Source organism: Carcharodon carcharias, chromosome 13, assembly GCF_017639515.1.
Source record: "Carcharodon carcharias isolate sCarCar2 chromosome 13, sCarCar2.pri, whole genome shotgun sequence".
Lineage (NCBI taxonomy): Eukaryota > Metazoa > Chordata > Chondrichthyes > Lamniformes > Lamnidae > Carcharodon > Carcharodon carcharias.
The window spans coordinates 86888794-86901319 of NC_054479.1; the positions used below are offsets into that span (position 1 = coordinate 86888794).

The 12526-nt window shown below is 42.7% G+C and overlaps 1 protein-coding gene across 3 annotated transcripts in view; it reads left to right on the forward strand.

The window, feature by feature from the left end:
• The window catches only part of itpr2 (inositol 1,4,5-trisphosphate receptor, type 2), a 472778-nt gene extending 460724 nt beyond the window's left edge, over positions 1-12054 (forward strand). For 2 of the 3 annotated variants that reach the window (XM_041202236.1, XM_041202237.1), the window contains exons 54-56: positions 396-556; positions 5901-6062; positions 8057-12054. In XM_041202236.1, coding sequence (XP_041058170.1) covers positions 396-556; positions 5901-6062; positions 8057-8143 — 410 coding nt within the window. In that variant the 3' untranslated portion in view covers positions 8144-12054. Of the gene's footprint in view, positions 1-395; positions 557-5900; positions 6063-8056 lie in introns of those variants that run through there. The other variant, XM_041202238.1, reaches the window with a different exon arrangement.
• Positions 12055-12526: the final 472 nt, after the last annotated feature.

Consider the following 12526-nt stretch of genomic DNA (forward strand, 5'->3'; position numbering starts at 1 on the left):
TTGATAATGTGATCTTTGGAGCCCAGTTAATGAAGCCTCATTTACCTTTGCTCTCTGCTTTAACCAGTTTAATTTTCATGGGCCTGTAGATTTGTTTTTAGCACTGATGCCTCTTTGGTGGATAAATCCTAAGTTAGACCCAGCTATGTTGGTATATGCGGTATATGCAGATTAATGGGGACATAGATGTAGATCCCAGAAGTCCTGCAATTTATACCTATGTGGCCTATGACAGCAAAAGCTTAAACACCCTCCAAGGTCCATCTAGTTCACGTTCTACCATGAATGTAACCAACAACCAAATGCCATCTCCTTTAACTTCATCATCAGCAAGCCCAAGGCAGATTCATAAAACACCGCTAATGAATTCTTTTTTGTTAACCTTTTGTTTATAGGGCTTGAAAGAGACAAGTTTGATAACAAGACCGTGTCCTTTGAGGAGCACATCAAGGTTGAACACAATATGTGGTACTACTTGTATTTCATTGTCTTAATCAAAGTCAAGGATCCAACTGAATACACTGGACCTGAAAGTTACGTTGCACAAATGATCAGGGTGAGTCTTGATAGGTCTAGTGGAATAATGTTGACACTGCTAGCTAATTACATTATTCATTACCAGTATATACGGTTTAGGAATTACTCAATGGGAAAAGACCAAGGTCCATCTAGTTCACGTTCTACCATCCTGGTATTCTCGTCGTACGATAATGAAGTTGTTGACTAATCCTAGCAAATAATCTCAATCAATTAATCTACAATAAGCACAACACATACCAGGAGAACCCCAGAGTTGTAGAACTTCGGAGACTGTAGGCTCAGAGGCATCTGTTCCCCCAAAGCAGGTTGTACTCTCCACACATCGTGGACTGAAGCTTCCTCTGAGCTCGGGAAAACCCGACCTGCACAGCTTTTGTGCTGGAAAACTGCACAACTGAACCATTTGTGATTTGGCACACCATTTTTGTCTTTTCATTGGCGAGGTCGGCTTCACAGTGCATTTTGCAAGCTGTGCTAAAGAGCTTGAGGAGTGTGGGTGCAAACAAGGACCAGTTAGACAGCCCGCCTCGATTCACCAACACAGTAATCTACCTCCCAACAGTGTTTAAAGGCCCCTTAAACCTCACCCCTCCCCTTCCTTACCCCCATGCCAACATGAGCCCCCTCAGATTGCCAGTGCCACTTCTATGCCCCCATGTATCCTCCCAGCATGCAATTTGTGCAGTCCTTGCAATACCCAATGAAAATATTTTACATTCTTTGGGGGGAAAAATAAAACTTTTACCATCTAATAAATGCCTCCATATCATTAATTCTGAGAAAAAAATGCATTCTGCCATTTGGAAAAAAGACTTTTTAATAATTGTAAACCATGGCGAAGAGACAATCTGTTATTACAACTTCTTGGAACAGTCATTCACCCTTAGATGAATGGACCAGCTACTGTGCTGGATCCCATTCACACTTGAAACTCGGCCAAGCATTGATAATGGCCACAGCTGTCCAAACAACGGAGTGCTCTCTGGGAAGGAAAGAACAGTAGGTGCTCATTTCAATTTTGAAGCAAAGTGCCTGTCAATCAATGCAAGGGAGCAGATGGTTACATTTTTTCCCAATTGTCAAAAGATATTTTTTTAATCCGCCAGAGCCATTCAAATCACAATAGAAAAAAGCACAGGCTGACAGGACATGTTGCAACATTTTTCACCAAATTATGTTGCTGTCTCTATTGGAAAAGTGCAAGAATGTACGTGAACAAATACACAAAGCTGGTCAATGTAAGGGTCAACTTACCTTTAAAGCCAAGATCCCAATGATGAATCACCGCGTTAAAACATATCTACATTACAATGCAACATGTAATGGTGACATTTGAAGGTGCAAAAACACTTTACACTTACCTTTCAGAATGTTCCTGACTCCTCAGTAGGCTTTCCATTTTCTTCACGAGCACTCAAACCTGGCATTCTTTTAATAGGCTTCAAAAACCCCGCACTGCCAGCAGAAGCAGGTGCGCAGGGGGAAATCCGATTGTTGTCTCCCGTTTAAAATGGGGAGCCCAGCCTCAGTGGGGGTGGGTGTGCGTTTTGCGCACTAGGAATTTCGGGCCCTCAAAAAGGCTGGAGAAGAATGGTGCAGGGTTGTGAATGCAAAGGTAAATCAGATTTCCTCCACAAAAAAATCTTAGTGGGGCCTTTGCAAACCAAAATGCGTCTCCTCACAGAGATAAAAATTAGGCCACACCTCTCAAATTCATTTAATACTGTATCGCAAAACTTCATCCACATACTGCACAGCATGGCTGATGCCTCCAGGCTGCTGTGACAAATTCCTTTATTTGGCATTGCATATTTCCTTGAATATAGAAGATTAAGGGTGATATGACTGAGGTGTTTAGAATGACCAAAGGACTATGTGGGGGGAAACTTTTTTCTTTGGCGGGGAGTCCAGAACAGTGGGGGTCATAACCTTAAAATTAGAGCAAAGCCATTCAAGTTTGATGTCAGGAAGCACTACTTCATGTGAAGGGTAGCAGAAATCTGGAACCGTCACCTCCAAAAAGCTGTTGAGCTGGGGGTCGGTTGCAAATTTCAAAACTCGGATTGGGGGAGATAGATTTATCTTGGGTAAGGATATTAAGGAACCAATGCAGTCAAATGGAATTGAGATACAGATCAGCCATGATCTGGTTGAATGATCTCCTCCTGTTCTTGTGTTCCAATATAGGTTTATGGAGGTGTTATTGTGCAGGTCCTGTGGCACAGTTGATAGCATCCCTACTTCTGGGCCAGAAGCTCCAGGTTCAAGTTCCACTCCAAGACTTGATGGTCATGGAAAGTGCATTCATAATGCTGCCAATTGATTATCAGCCTGTGAATCCTTCCAATATGCCTGGTGGCAGGCAGTAAGAGTGGGAGAGTTTCCTGGTCAGCCATACTGCAGAAGGCAGCAGCAAACCACTGTAGTAATTTGCCAAGCGTAATCATGGACCAATTCAGTGGAAGCCCATGGTCGCCAATGCATTGTTTGTGCATGGTACCTGGAGGAGGAGGAGGAGATGCATTATTAACACCATACTCGATTAGAGCCCAGATTCCAGGTTAACCAATTAAATTTATTTACAGAAATTAAGCAAATCAGGCAGATATAGAAAAGCTGTATGTCTAATGCCAGCAGTAAGTCTTAAAAACTGACACTCCTAACAGTAATAAGTGTAAAGAGAGTTTCTTTATCATTCTCTAGCATTTTCAGTGCATTTCATCCTGCATCACCCTAGCTAGTATGCTCTCAGGGATCAGCTTCTGTCTCTGCCACTGCAAGTCATTATGATCCATTAGCTTTTGAGCTGCCTGGAAAGCAGGTGAATGGACGGTTTAATTCTACCTAGTAAACCCGCAGCGTGGAATTCCACACCAGATGGGTATGAGATTTGGGAAGGTTTGACCATGCCCCAAGCCAATTCACAGCACATTGTAGGAGCACTGAGCAAGCCTAGTATTAGAGTGATCTCAGAGTTTGATTTAAGTCCAGAGAGGGATTTTGTAGGTTAGTGGTCCTGTGGGAAGATGAAGGATGAAGAGATGGTGTCTATTGTGAGTAGTTTCCTTTCAGATTAAGCACATTATTAAAGTTTTTATATAACCCTCTCAAGTAAAAAGCTTTCAGCTGAGTCACATCAGCTGCCAATGCTGAGTATGTTCAACAATGGGAACATGTCTGCCTGCATAAAGTCCTTTTTTTAAAAAAACAGAATGATAACTGCAGCATACTTGGGGGTAATCGGAAACATTGAACATGTTTTTTTTTTCATGCACGGGATGTGGGTGTCGCTGGCTGGGTCAGCATTTATTGCCCATCCCTAATTGCCCTTGAGAAGGTGGTGGTGAGCTGCCTTCTTGAACCGCTGCAGTCCATGTGGTGTAGGTACACCCACAGTGCTGTTAGGAAGGGAGTTCCAGGATTTTGACCCAGCGACAGTGAAGGAACGGTGATATATTTCCAAGTCAGGATGGTGAGTGGCTTGCCGGGGAACTTGCAGATGGTGGTGTTCCCATATATATACTGCCCTTGTCCTTCTAGATGGTAGTGGTCATGGGTGTGGAAGGTGCTGTCTAAGGAGCCATGGTGAAGCCTGGGATCAGGACCCCGACATTGGGACCAATTCTGAGCCATGACCCTGTATTGTGTCAGTGCCTGACACAATGATAAATAAGCTGGACAATTGGTGACCAGATGGTGCTCTTGTGCCGGGCAGGCTCCCAAGGCTGGAGGGCCAATAGCAGGCCTCTTCAGCACAAATATCGGCAGCACTGCTGTCAGAGGTGGGAGCTACCAATGTAGGTAGGAGAGAGATAAGGTTGCAAAGTCCACCTGGTAGATTTGCCCGTCCGCCAACTGTAAGGTTGGACAGACCACGAGAAACCAGAACTAATTGGAATTTTAATGGGCTTAATTGCCCTCTTAATTGTCGGTGGGTGCGCTTCCGACTTTTGCACGCATCCGCCAACCAAAATATCGCATGAATGCGGGATGACGTCATGGCACTCAGCAGATGTCATCACATGCTATTTTACACTTGAGCGGGTCGGGCGCCTGCCCGCATGCTGAGCTAAAAATTCTGCCCATAAAATAAAAGGTAACTGCAACTGCCACGCTGACCCAATAACAAGTGTGGCTGCGGGAATGGGAGGTTAAATTGCCAAGTGGGGCACTGGTTCCCCCAGTTCACTGCTGGGAGACCACATCTATTCATCACTGGAAAAAGTCTAGTTAGCATCAGGACATGGCCCTTTAATTGGCTTAAATGGCCCCCGCCACTTGTGGGCAGGTAGCCATCATCCCCCCCTCCCCCACACCTGATCCAAACTGACCTGGAGGAGCCAACATGCCAGCGAATCGGCACAATAACAGGAAATAGCTGGCTGAGCTGAATGATAATTTAGCCCCTGGTTCTGAAAGCTCTCCATCACAGGGGTTTTCATCACCTCCCGTCTGAGTCTGTCGAAGACGAATTGATAAAAAGTGACCACTGTGATTAGTCAACAACTTTATTATTGTACCATGTGACTGGCAGGTGGCAGAAGGTGAACAAGACAGACTTTGGTCTTTTTGTATCTAGCAATTGCGAAGTTATTGTGAATAAGGAATGAGCCCAGTTCCTAGTAGACTGCTTTGTATAGCAACCGTTTCTACAATTCCAAGCATCAGTCAACGGCACAACATTGTACTGGCGCTTGCTGTACAAAGTCTGCTCGGAGCTATCAGTCTGTAAAATAAAAGGGATGCCATTGTCTATAATAAATAATTAGATGGCCATTAACGTGGCCAAACATTAATTTTAATTATTGCTCATAAATTGCAAAAAGTAAGGATTATTTCAGGCCTTCCCCCTATCCTTCCTCCACTTCCTCCCTTTGTTTTCAGTTACTGATGGTAAAAGAATTGCAGCAAATAAATAAGGATGCTGCCACCTGCCCCCTTAGTTGGATGTAAGATTTCTCATGGCACTACCTGATGAAAAGTACAGTTTTGCTTCTTTGGGTAGTGATAGATCTAATTGCACTTCTGTGGAATGTTTATCTATATTGAAGATGCTTTTTATCTGAAAATCATCATATAAATGCAAACCCTTTCTTAAGAGTTATCAAACAATCTATATAAATATCCGACACTAATTGGGGCAATAGTTTCTTACAGTACCACAGTGACTGTAATTCAAAAATACTTAATTGGCTGTAATTGCATTTGGGACATCCTGAGGCCATTATAGGCTTCTTTCTTTAATGTCTTTAGCAAATTGGCCAGCCATTTTATTAATTTATCACAATATATTTTTTAAAACTGCTACTCCATTCTCAAGTCTTACTGAAGTTCGGAGCAATTTTCATGGTTGATTACAGGAGAAGAACCTGGATTGGTTCCCTCGGATGCGTGCCATATCATTGGTTAGTAGTGAAGGTGATAGTGAACAGAATGAAATCAGAAGTTTGCAGGATAAGTTGGAATCGACCATGAATCTGGTGGTGCAACTGTCTGGCCAGCTTTCAGAACTGAAAGAACAGGTAAAGAAACAACTTAAGCTCTGGTCAATGTTTCTGGGGCTCAGCTGCTCTCTTTGAACAAGTTCCCCTAACGCCTCTGGATTCCTGTGGAGTGGGTGGAGGTGGGGCTCACCTATGTGGGAGATCATTAACTTAGCTCTGCTACAAACTACGATGGTAAGTTTCACCTTCACCATCTGGGGGAGCAGATCAGTCACTCATTGTAGAATCCACCTGTTTCTCATCCAGTTGGTCCCAAAGGGATAAAGATTAGATTCCTCAATAGGGAAGTGATCAGTTGGCCCAGATTAATGTCAGCATTGACCAAAGGACACCTTTGACAACTGACTTGGAGAAATTCAAGCCACTGATGTATTACACATTGTTTCCAGTGGTTGAGGAGTTAGAACAAGGGAGAGGTCGATCTCAGATTAAATATAGGCGATGTAGAACAGAGAATGGGAGAAACTTGTTTTACACACGGATTGCGTTGGAGATTGAAGCAAAGACAACATTGAAGAATAGGTTAGGTAAGTGATGAAGGTAAAAGGATGTGGAAACAAGGTAGGCACTGGGTAAGGATATTGCTTTTGTGGAAGGTAGAGTCAGGCTGGGCTGAGCGGATAGAATTACATCAGCTGAAAACAGCAGAATGAAGCTCATTGAAAGAAACAGTATCCAGAATATGAGTGATTTTGATACAACAGGGACAGTAAAAATCGGTTTCCAGTGGCAGGGAAGTTGGTACCGGGGAGATAAGATATTTGACCAAAAAACCATGATGGAGAGAAAGCATTTTATGCAGCAAGTTGCTGTGAATTGTCTGAAAAAGTGATGAAAATGGATTTAACAACAACTTTCAAAAGGAAATTGCCCTGGTTAAACAGCACCTGGAGTATGGTGAGCAGTTCTGGCCACCACACCTTAGGAAGGATATATTGGACTTGGAGGCAGTGCAGTGTAGATATGCTAAACTCCAAGGGTTAAGCTGCAAGGAAAGGTTAAACTAGGGTTGTATTCCCCAGATTTTAGAAGGTTCAGGGATGATTTAATCAAAATTATCAAGATATTACAGATATGGTAAATTGGAAGAATCTATTTCTGTTAGCTGGGGAGTCTAGGACCAGGGTTTGTAGGCTAAAAAATTAGAGCTAGACTTTATAGAATGAAATTAGAAAACACTTGTACACACAAAGAATGGTAGAAATTTGGAATTCTATTTCGCAAATGGCCATTGATGCTGGATAAATTGTCAATTTTAAATTTGTGATCAAAAAATTTTAGCCAAAGGTATAAGGGATATGGGATAAAAGCAGGTTGTATGCAGTTAGGTTACAGGTCAGCCATGATCTCATGGAATGGCAGAACAGGGTCAAGGGGCTAAATAGCCGACTCCTGTTCCTATGGGCAGAATTTTGAGGAGGGCGGGTGCTAACATAAGTGCGGGGAGCGCGCAATGAAATCTCCTTGAAAGCAGAGAGCTGCCTTAGTGAGCTGAAGAATTTAAAACCATCAAATAAAGAATTTAAAATACAGAAAAATGTGTCCAAATATCGGACTCACTCACCTAAACATATAAATTATAAAAATTCTGCTCAAACAATTCTATTTTTTTTATTAATATCTGAAATCTTGTCCCGCTCTTGGATGAGGTTTCCTCAAAAATGCAAAGCCCGCCCGCCAACCGTAAGGTTGGGCAGGCGCTAGGCCTCTTTATTGTTGGCGGGTGCACTGCTGACTCTTGCGTGTGCCCGCCGACCGAAATATCACACGAGCACGAGATGGTGTCGGGATGCCCACCTGACATCACCACGCATGATTTAACACCCAATCGGGATATAAAATTCTGCCCCATAAATATTTGAAAAGGAAAAATGGCAGGGTTCTAGAAAGTGCAGGGAGTGGGAGCAATTGGGAAACTCTTTGAAAGAGCTGGGATAGGCATGATGGGCCAAATGGTCTCTTGGCGTGCTGTATAATTCTGTCCTGATATGGGCTTTTATTTCATTTTGTAGATGACCGAGCAAAGGAAGAACAAGCAACGCCTAGGCTTTCTAGGACCAAACACACCTCAGCTGAACCATCAAGTGGCTGCACATTGAGGACCAATGACTTTGACATTCAGAACATACTTCCATGAGATCACATTCTGGGGACAAATAATGCTCGTTGTTGAGTCCCCACCCCTGTTTGAGAAAATGCCTTAATAACTGGAGTGAAGCAATTTAGAAGGACACATGCCTTAATATCCATCATAGGGATCTATAAGTGACCTTCCTACTGGTGCATTCAGGCTTGCTCAATCTGCATTCCAATCTTCCTCTTCATAATCCTAAAGCGTTTCTTTTACTCTCTGTCCATCACAAAATACTCAGCATTGTTACCTCGCTTCTGATTACAAGGTAGTGACCGTTTTTAAATTTTGTTATATTTATTCTTCAGATGTGGGCGTTCCTAGCATTTGTTTCCCATCTCTAGTTTCCTTTAAGACGTCCTTCTTGCACCTTTGCATTCCTGTGTTGACAGTGCTCCTGCAGTGGGGTTAACTAGGAAGTTGCAGGATTTTGACCGAGCAATAATGAAGGAAGGGTGATATATGGCCAAGTCATGATGATGTATGAGTTGGGGCAGAATTCTGTAAGTGTCCTTGTAGGTGGTGCAGATCACAGCTTTGGAGGTGCTGCTAAAGAAGCCTTGGCAAGTGCTGTAGTGCATCCTAGAGATAGTACACATTGCAGTTAAAGTGCAAGCTAGTGGATGTTTAAGCTAGTGGTCAAGACGCTGATCATATTTGCTTTGTCCTGGATAGTGTCGAGCTTTTCAAATGTTGTTGCAGCTACACTCATCCTGGCAAGTGGGGAGTATTCTATCACAGACCTTACCTTGTAGATGTTGCAGATGCTTTAGGGAGTCAGCAGGTAATCTATTTACCACTAAATGCCCAGCCTCTGACCTGCTCTTGTAGCATGGCATATATATATACACATATATATATAATTGGCTATTTGAATTTCAGGTTAGGAGTGACTACCCAGGATGTTGACATGGGGGATTCGGTGATGGTAATGTCGTTGAATGTCATGAGGAGATGGTAAGATTCTCTATTGTTGGAGATGGCCATTGCCTGGCACTTGTGTGGTATGAATGTTACTTGCCAGTTACCAGCCCAATATTATCCAGTCATGCGGTCAAGGACTGCTTCAGTATCTGAGCAATTGCAAATGATACTGAACACTGTGCAATCATCAATATAGATGTTATTAACAAAGCAGCTGAAGATGGTTGGGCCTAGGACACTAACCTGAGGAACTTGTGCAGCAATATCCTGGGACTGAGATGATTGGCCTCCAACCACCACAACCTAGTGCTAGGTATGACTCCAACCAGTGGAGAGTTTTCTCCCTGATTCCCATTGCCTCCAGTTTTACCAGGGCTCCTTGATGCCACATTCGGTCAAATGTTGCCTTGATGTCAATGGCAGTCACTCTCACCTCACTACTGGAGTTCAGCTTTTTGTCCATGTTTGGATAATGGCTCTAATGAAGTCTGGAGGTAATGGTCCTGGAAGACTGCTTCCATCACTTCCATCACATGACTCAGAACAGGTTGATTGCAGCAAAAATTGGTCACGTTGAATTTGTCCTACTTTTTGTGGACAGAACATACCCGGGCAATTTTTGGCTTTGTCTGGTAGGTACTGTATTGTAGCTCTAATGGAAAAGCTAGGGGTGACAGCTAGTTCTAGAGCACAGGTCTTCAACACTACAGCCAGATGTTGTTAGGCCCATGGCCTTTGCTGTATTCTATGTACTCAATGATTTCTTGATGTCACATGAAGTGAATCAAATTGATTGTTTCAACACTGGTATCTGCGATGGTGGGGACCTCAGGAGGAGACCAGCATTTCTGCAGAAGGTGGTTACAAATGCTTTTGCTTTCCCTTTTGCACTTGTGCTGAGCTCTATAGATCTTATGAGGCAGTAGGTAGTGCCCTGGTCCCTGAGCCAGAAGCTCCGGGTTCAAGCCCTGCTCTGGGTTCAAGCCCTGCTCCAGGACTTGTTGTCCACGGTTGTGACCTGATTCAACAGGTCGATAATAGCCTGCTCATCCAACACGCCATGACAGATGGTAAGAGCAGGAGAGATTCCTGGTCAGCCATGCTTGATACAGAGTGCTGTCTCTCAAAACATAACCACTAGTCTCTCTTTAATCTGAGAGAGGTACCTTTTGGACTATGGCTAATTGCGGATGGACTGGGTTCCATCATTGAGGATGGGGCTGTACATGAAGCCTGCTCCTCCTAACAGCTATTTAATTGTCTACCAGTATTGATGGCTGGATTTGTCAGGGCTGCAGATTTTTGACTTTTTTCCATAGGTTTGCTTAGCTTCATTTCCTGCTTCCACTGTTTTGCAGACATGTTGTAGCTTCACAACATCACCTCATGCCCAGCAAAACCTGGTGCTGCTCTGGCACACTCTTATGTATGCCTCATTGAACCAGCCTGGCTTCATGGTAATAGTAGAATAAGCATGAACTGCGTCATGAGGTCACAGATTGTGGTGGAAAACAATTCTGTTTTTGCTGATGGCCCACAGTGCGTCTTGGATGCCTAGATTTAAGCTGCTAAATCGGTTCTTAATCTTTCCATTCCGCATGTTGATCATGTTCCTGTTCATAATCCTCCTGTTTCTTATACATTGTATCCACAGTTAAAATACAAAGCATTGTTTTCTCATATTGTTGGAAAAAAGAGACATGCTGTTAAAACTTTATTGTCTTGCACTTATTAGGACAAATTCAAGAATGCCAAATTTCAAAGGAAACAACAATTTATACTGCATGAGCTAAGGGGTGCTGATTGGTCGGCTCTGATTGGTCAAGATGTTGCCATGGCAAATGCTCGTATATTCACATGCAGGGACTTGTCCTCTGCAGGTAAAAGGAATATGGCCCGACATTGTACCGTTTTAGAATAAACAAAAGCATATGGGACAGTAGCTCTCTGGTGCCTTCAAAAAAGGCCATTCAGGATGACATCCAGTTGCACTTTTCACCCAAGTACAAACCAGGAACTCCCTCCCCCAAAAGGCTGCAAATGTTCAGTCATTGGAAATTTTGAAGACTCAGATTAATAGAATTTTGTTGCTGGGAGCATTGGAAAGGTGAGGTGTATATTGGCCACTATCAGGCCCATGTTGCTGAATGGCCTACTCCTGTTTCTGTGCTCAGTCCCTCTATATTACACATCTTGTAATGAACTGTGTAACAACATAACTGAGTATTTTGGCAAGAAAAACACAGTCTATGAAACACTTGCACGTTGCTGAATATTTGATTCCTGGGACGACTGGACCAAAAAAAATTAGTAACTTCAACCAGTATGCAACTTCACCTTGCGTATGTTTGAACTAGGGTATAAAACTTATACTGGGGACCAAAATGGTTTGTGTGAAAGGGAGAGGGAGGTGAGTCAAAGGAACGCTTCATGTGCTGGCATTGGGGAACATATTCAAATTGCGATTATCCAGACACTGGGAATTATCTAGCTGTGTTCCTGGCTGCATATCTTGACTAAAGACACTTTTTTTTTGTTTTTTGAAAACCATTTTGAATGTATCTAACCTTTTGATGTCATCAAGCTTGCAAAGGTACTAAAGAAAAAAAAAAGTATTTTTATATTCTGAACCAATTGAACTACAGCGGATGTATGACATTTAAAAGATGAAGTTTGTTTATTAATGGTGGAAATCACTGATATTTTGCTGCATCAAAGTACTCAAATGGTTTGATTTTTTTAAAATGTGGTATTTATATGGTTTTAATTTGAATATCTTGCATGAATTGCAAAATAGCGGGGAGGCAATAGAAATCTCCAATTAAATAATCATTACAAAGTCTTTTTAACTGGTTTATTTGTATGGCTTTTGTAAAAAGAGGGAAAGTCTTAATTGGTTCTGACTGGATGATGTGTTTCTATCTTAAACTAATAAAGCTTATCTTTTTTAGTGAACAGGAGTTTAATGAATCATCACAGCCTAGCTATTGCTGCAGTTGTGCTATTGAGGGGCCATAACCATTGTTTTTTGTTTTGAAGGTTGAGGAAGATATAATTTCCTATTTTCTATACATATGGCAATTCCTATGTGGAAAGACACAAAACAAAACGCAAATGATCATCTTGGTTGACTATGAAATACTGTGAGGAGGTTTCTTTTTCTTGAACAGCTGAAATAGGCTTGAACATCAGAACCAGCTCCTCACCAAGTTAAAGAGTGAAGTATGGAACAATGAGAAGAGACAAGGCTTCAACCCAAGCTTGGAAGCCCCCTACTGCAAGCACTAGGGGATCAGACTTCATGGCATTGATGGCTCACTGGTTGTGGCGGGGGTGGTGGTGGGGGGGAAACAATGGTGATCGCCCCTATCTCAAATATCGCTGATGCAGGTGATTAAGTCATTGGCCCTAATGCCTCTTTTTTTTT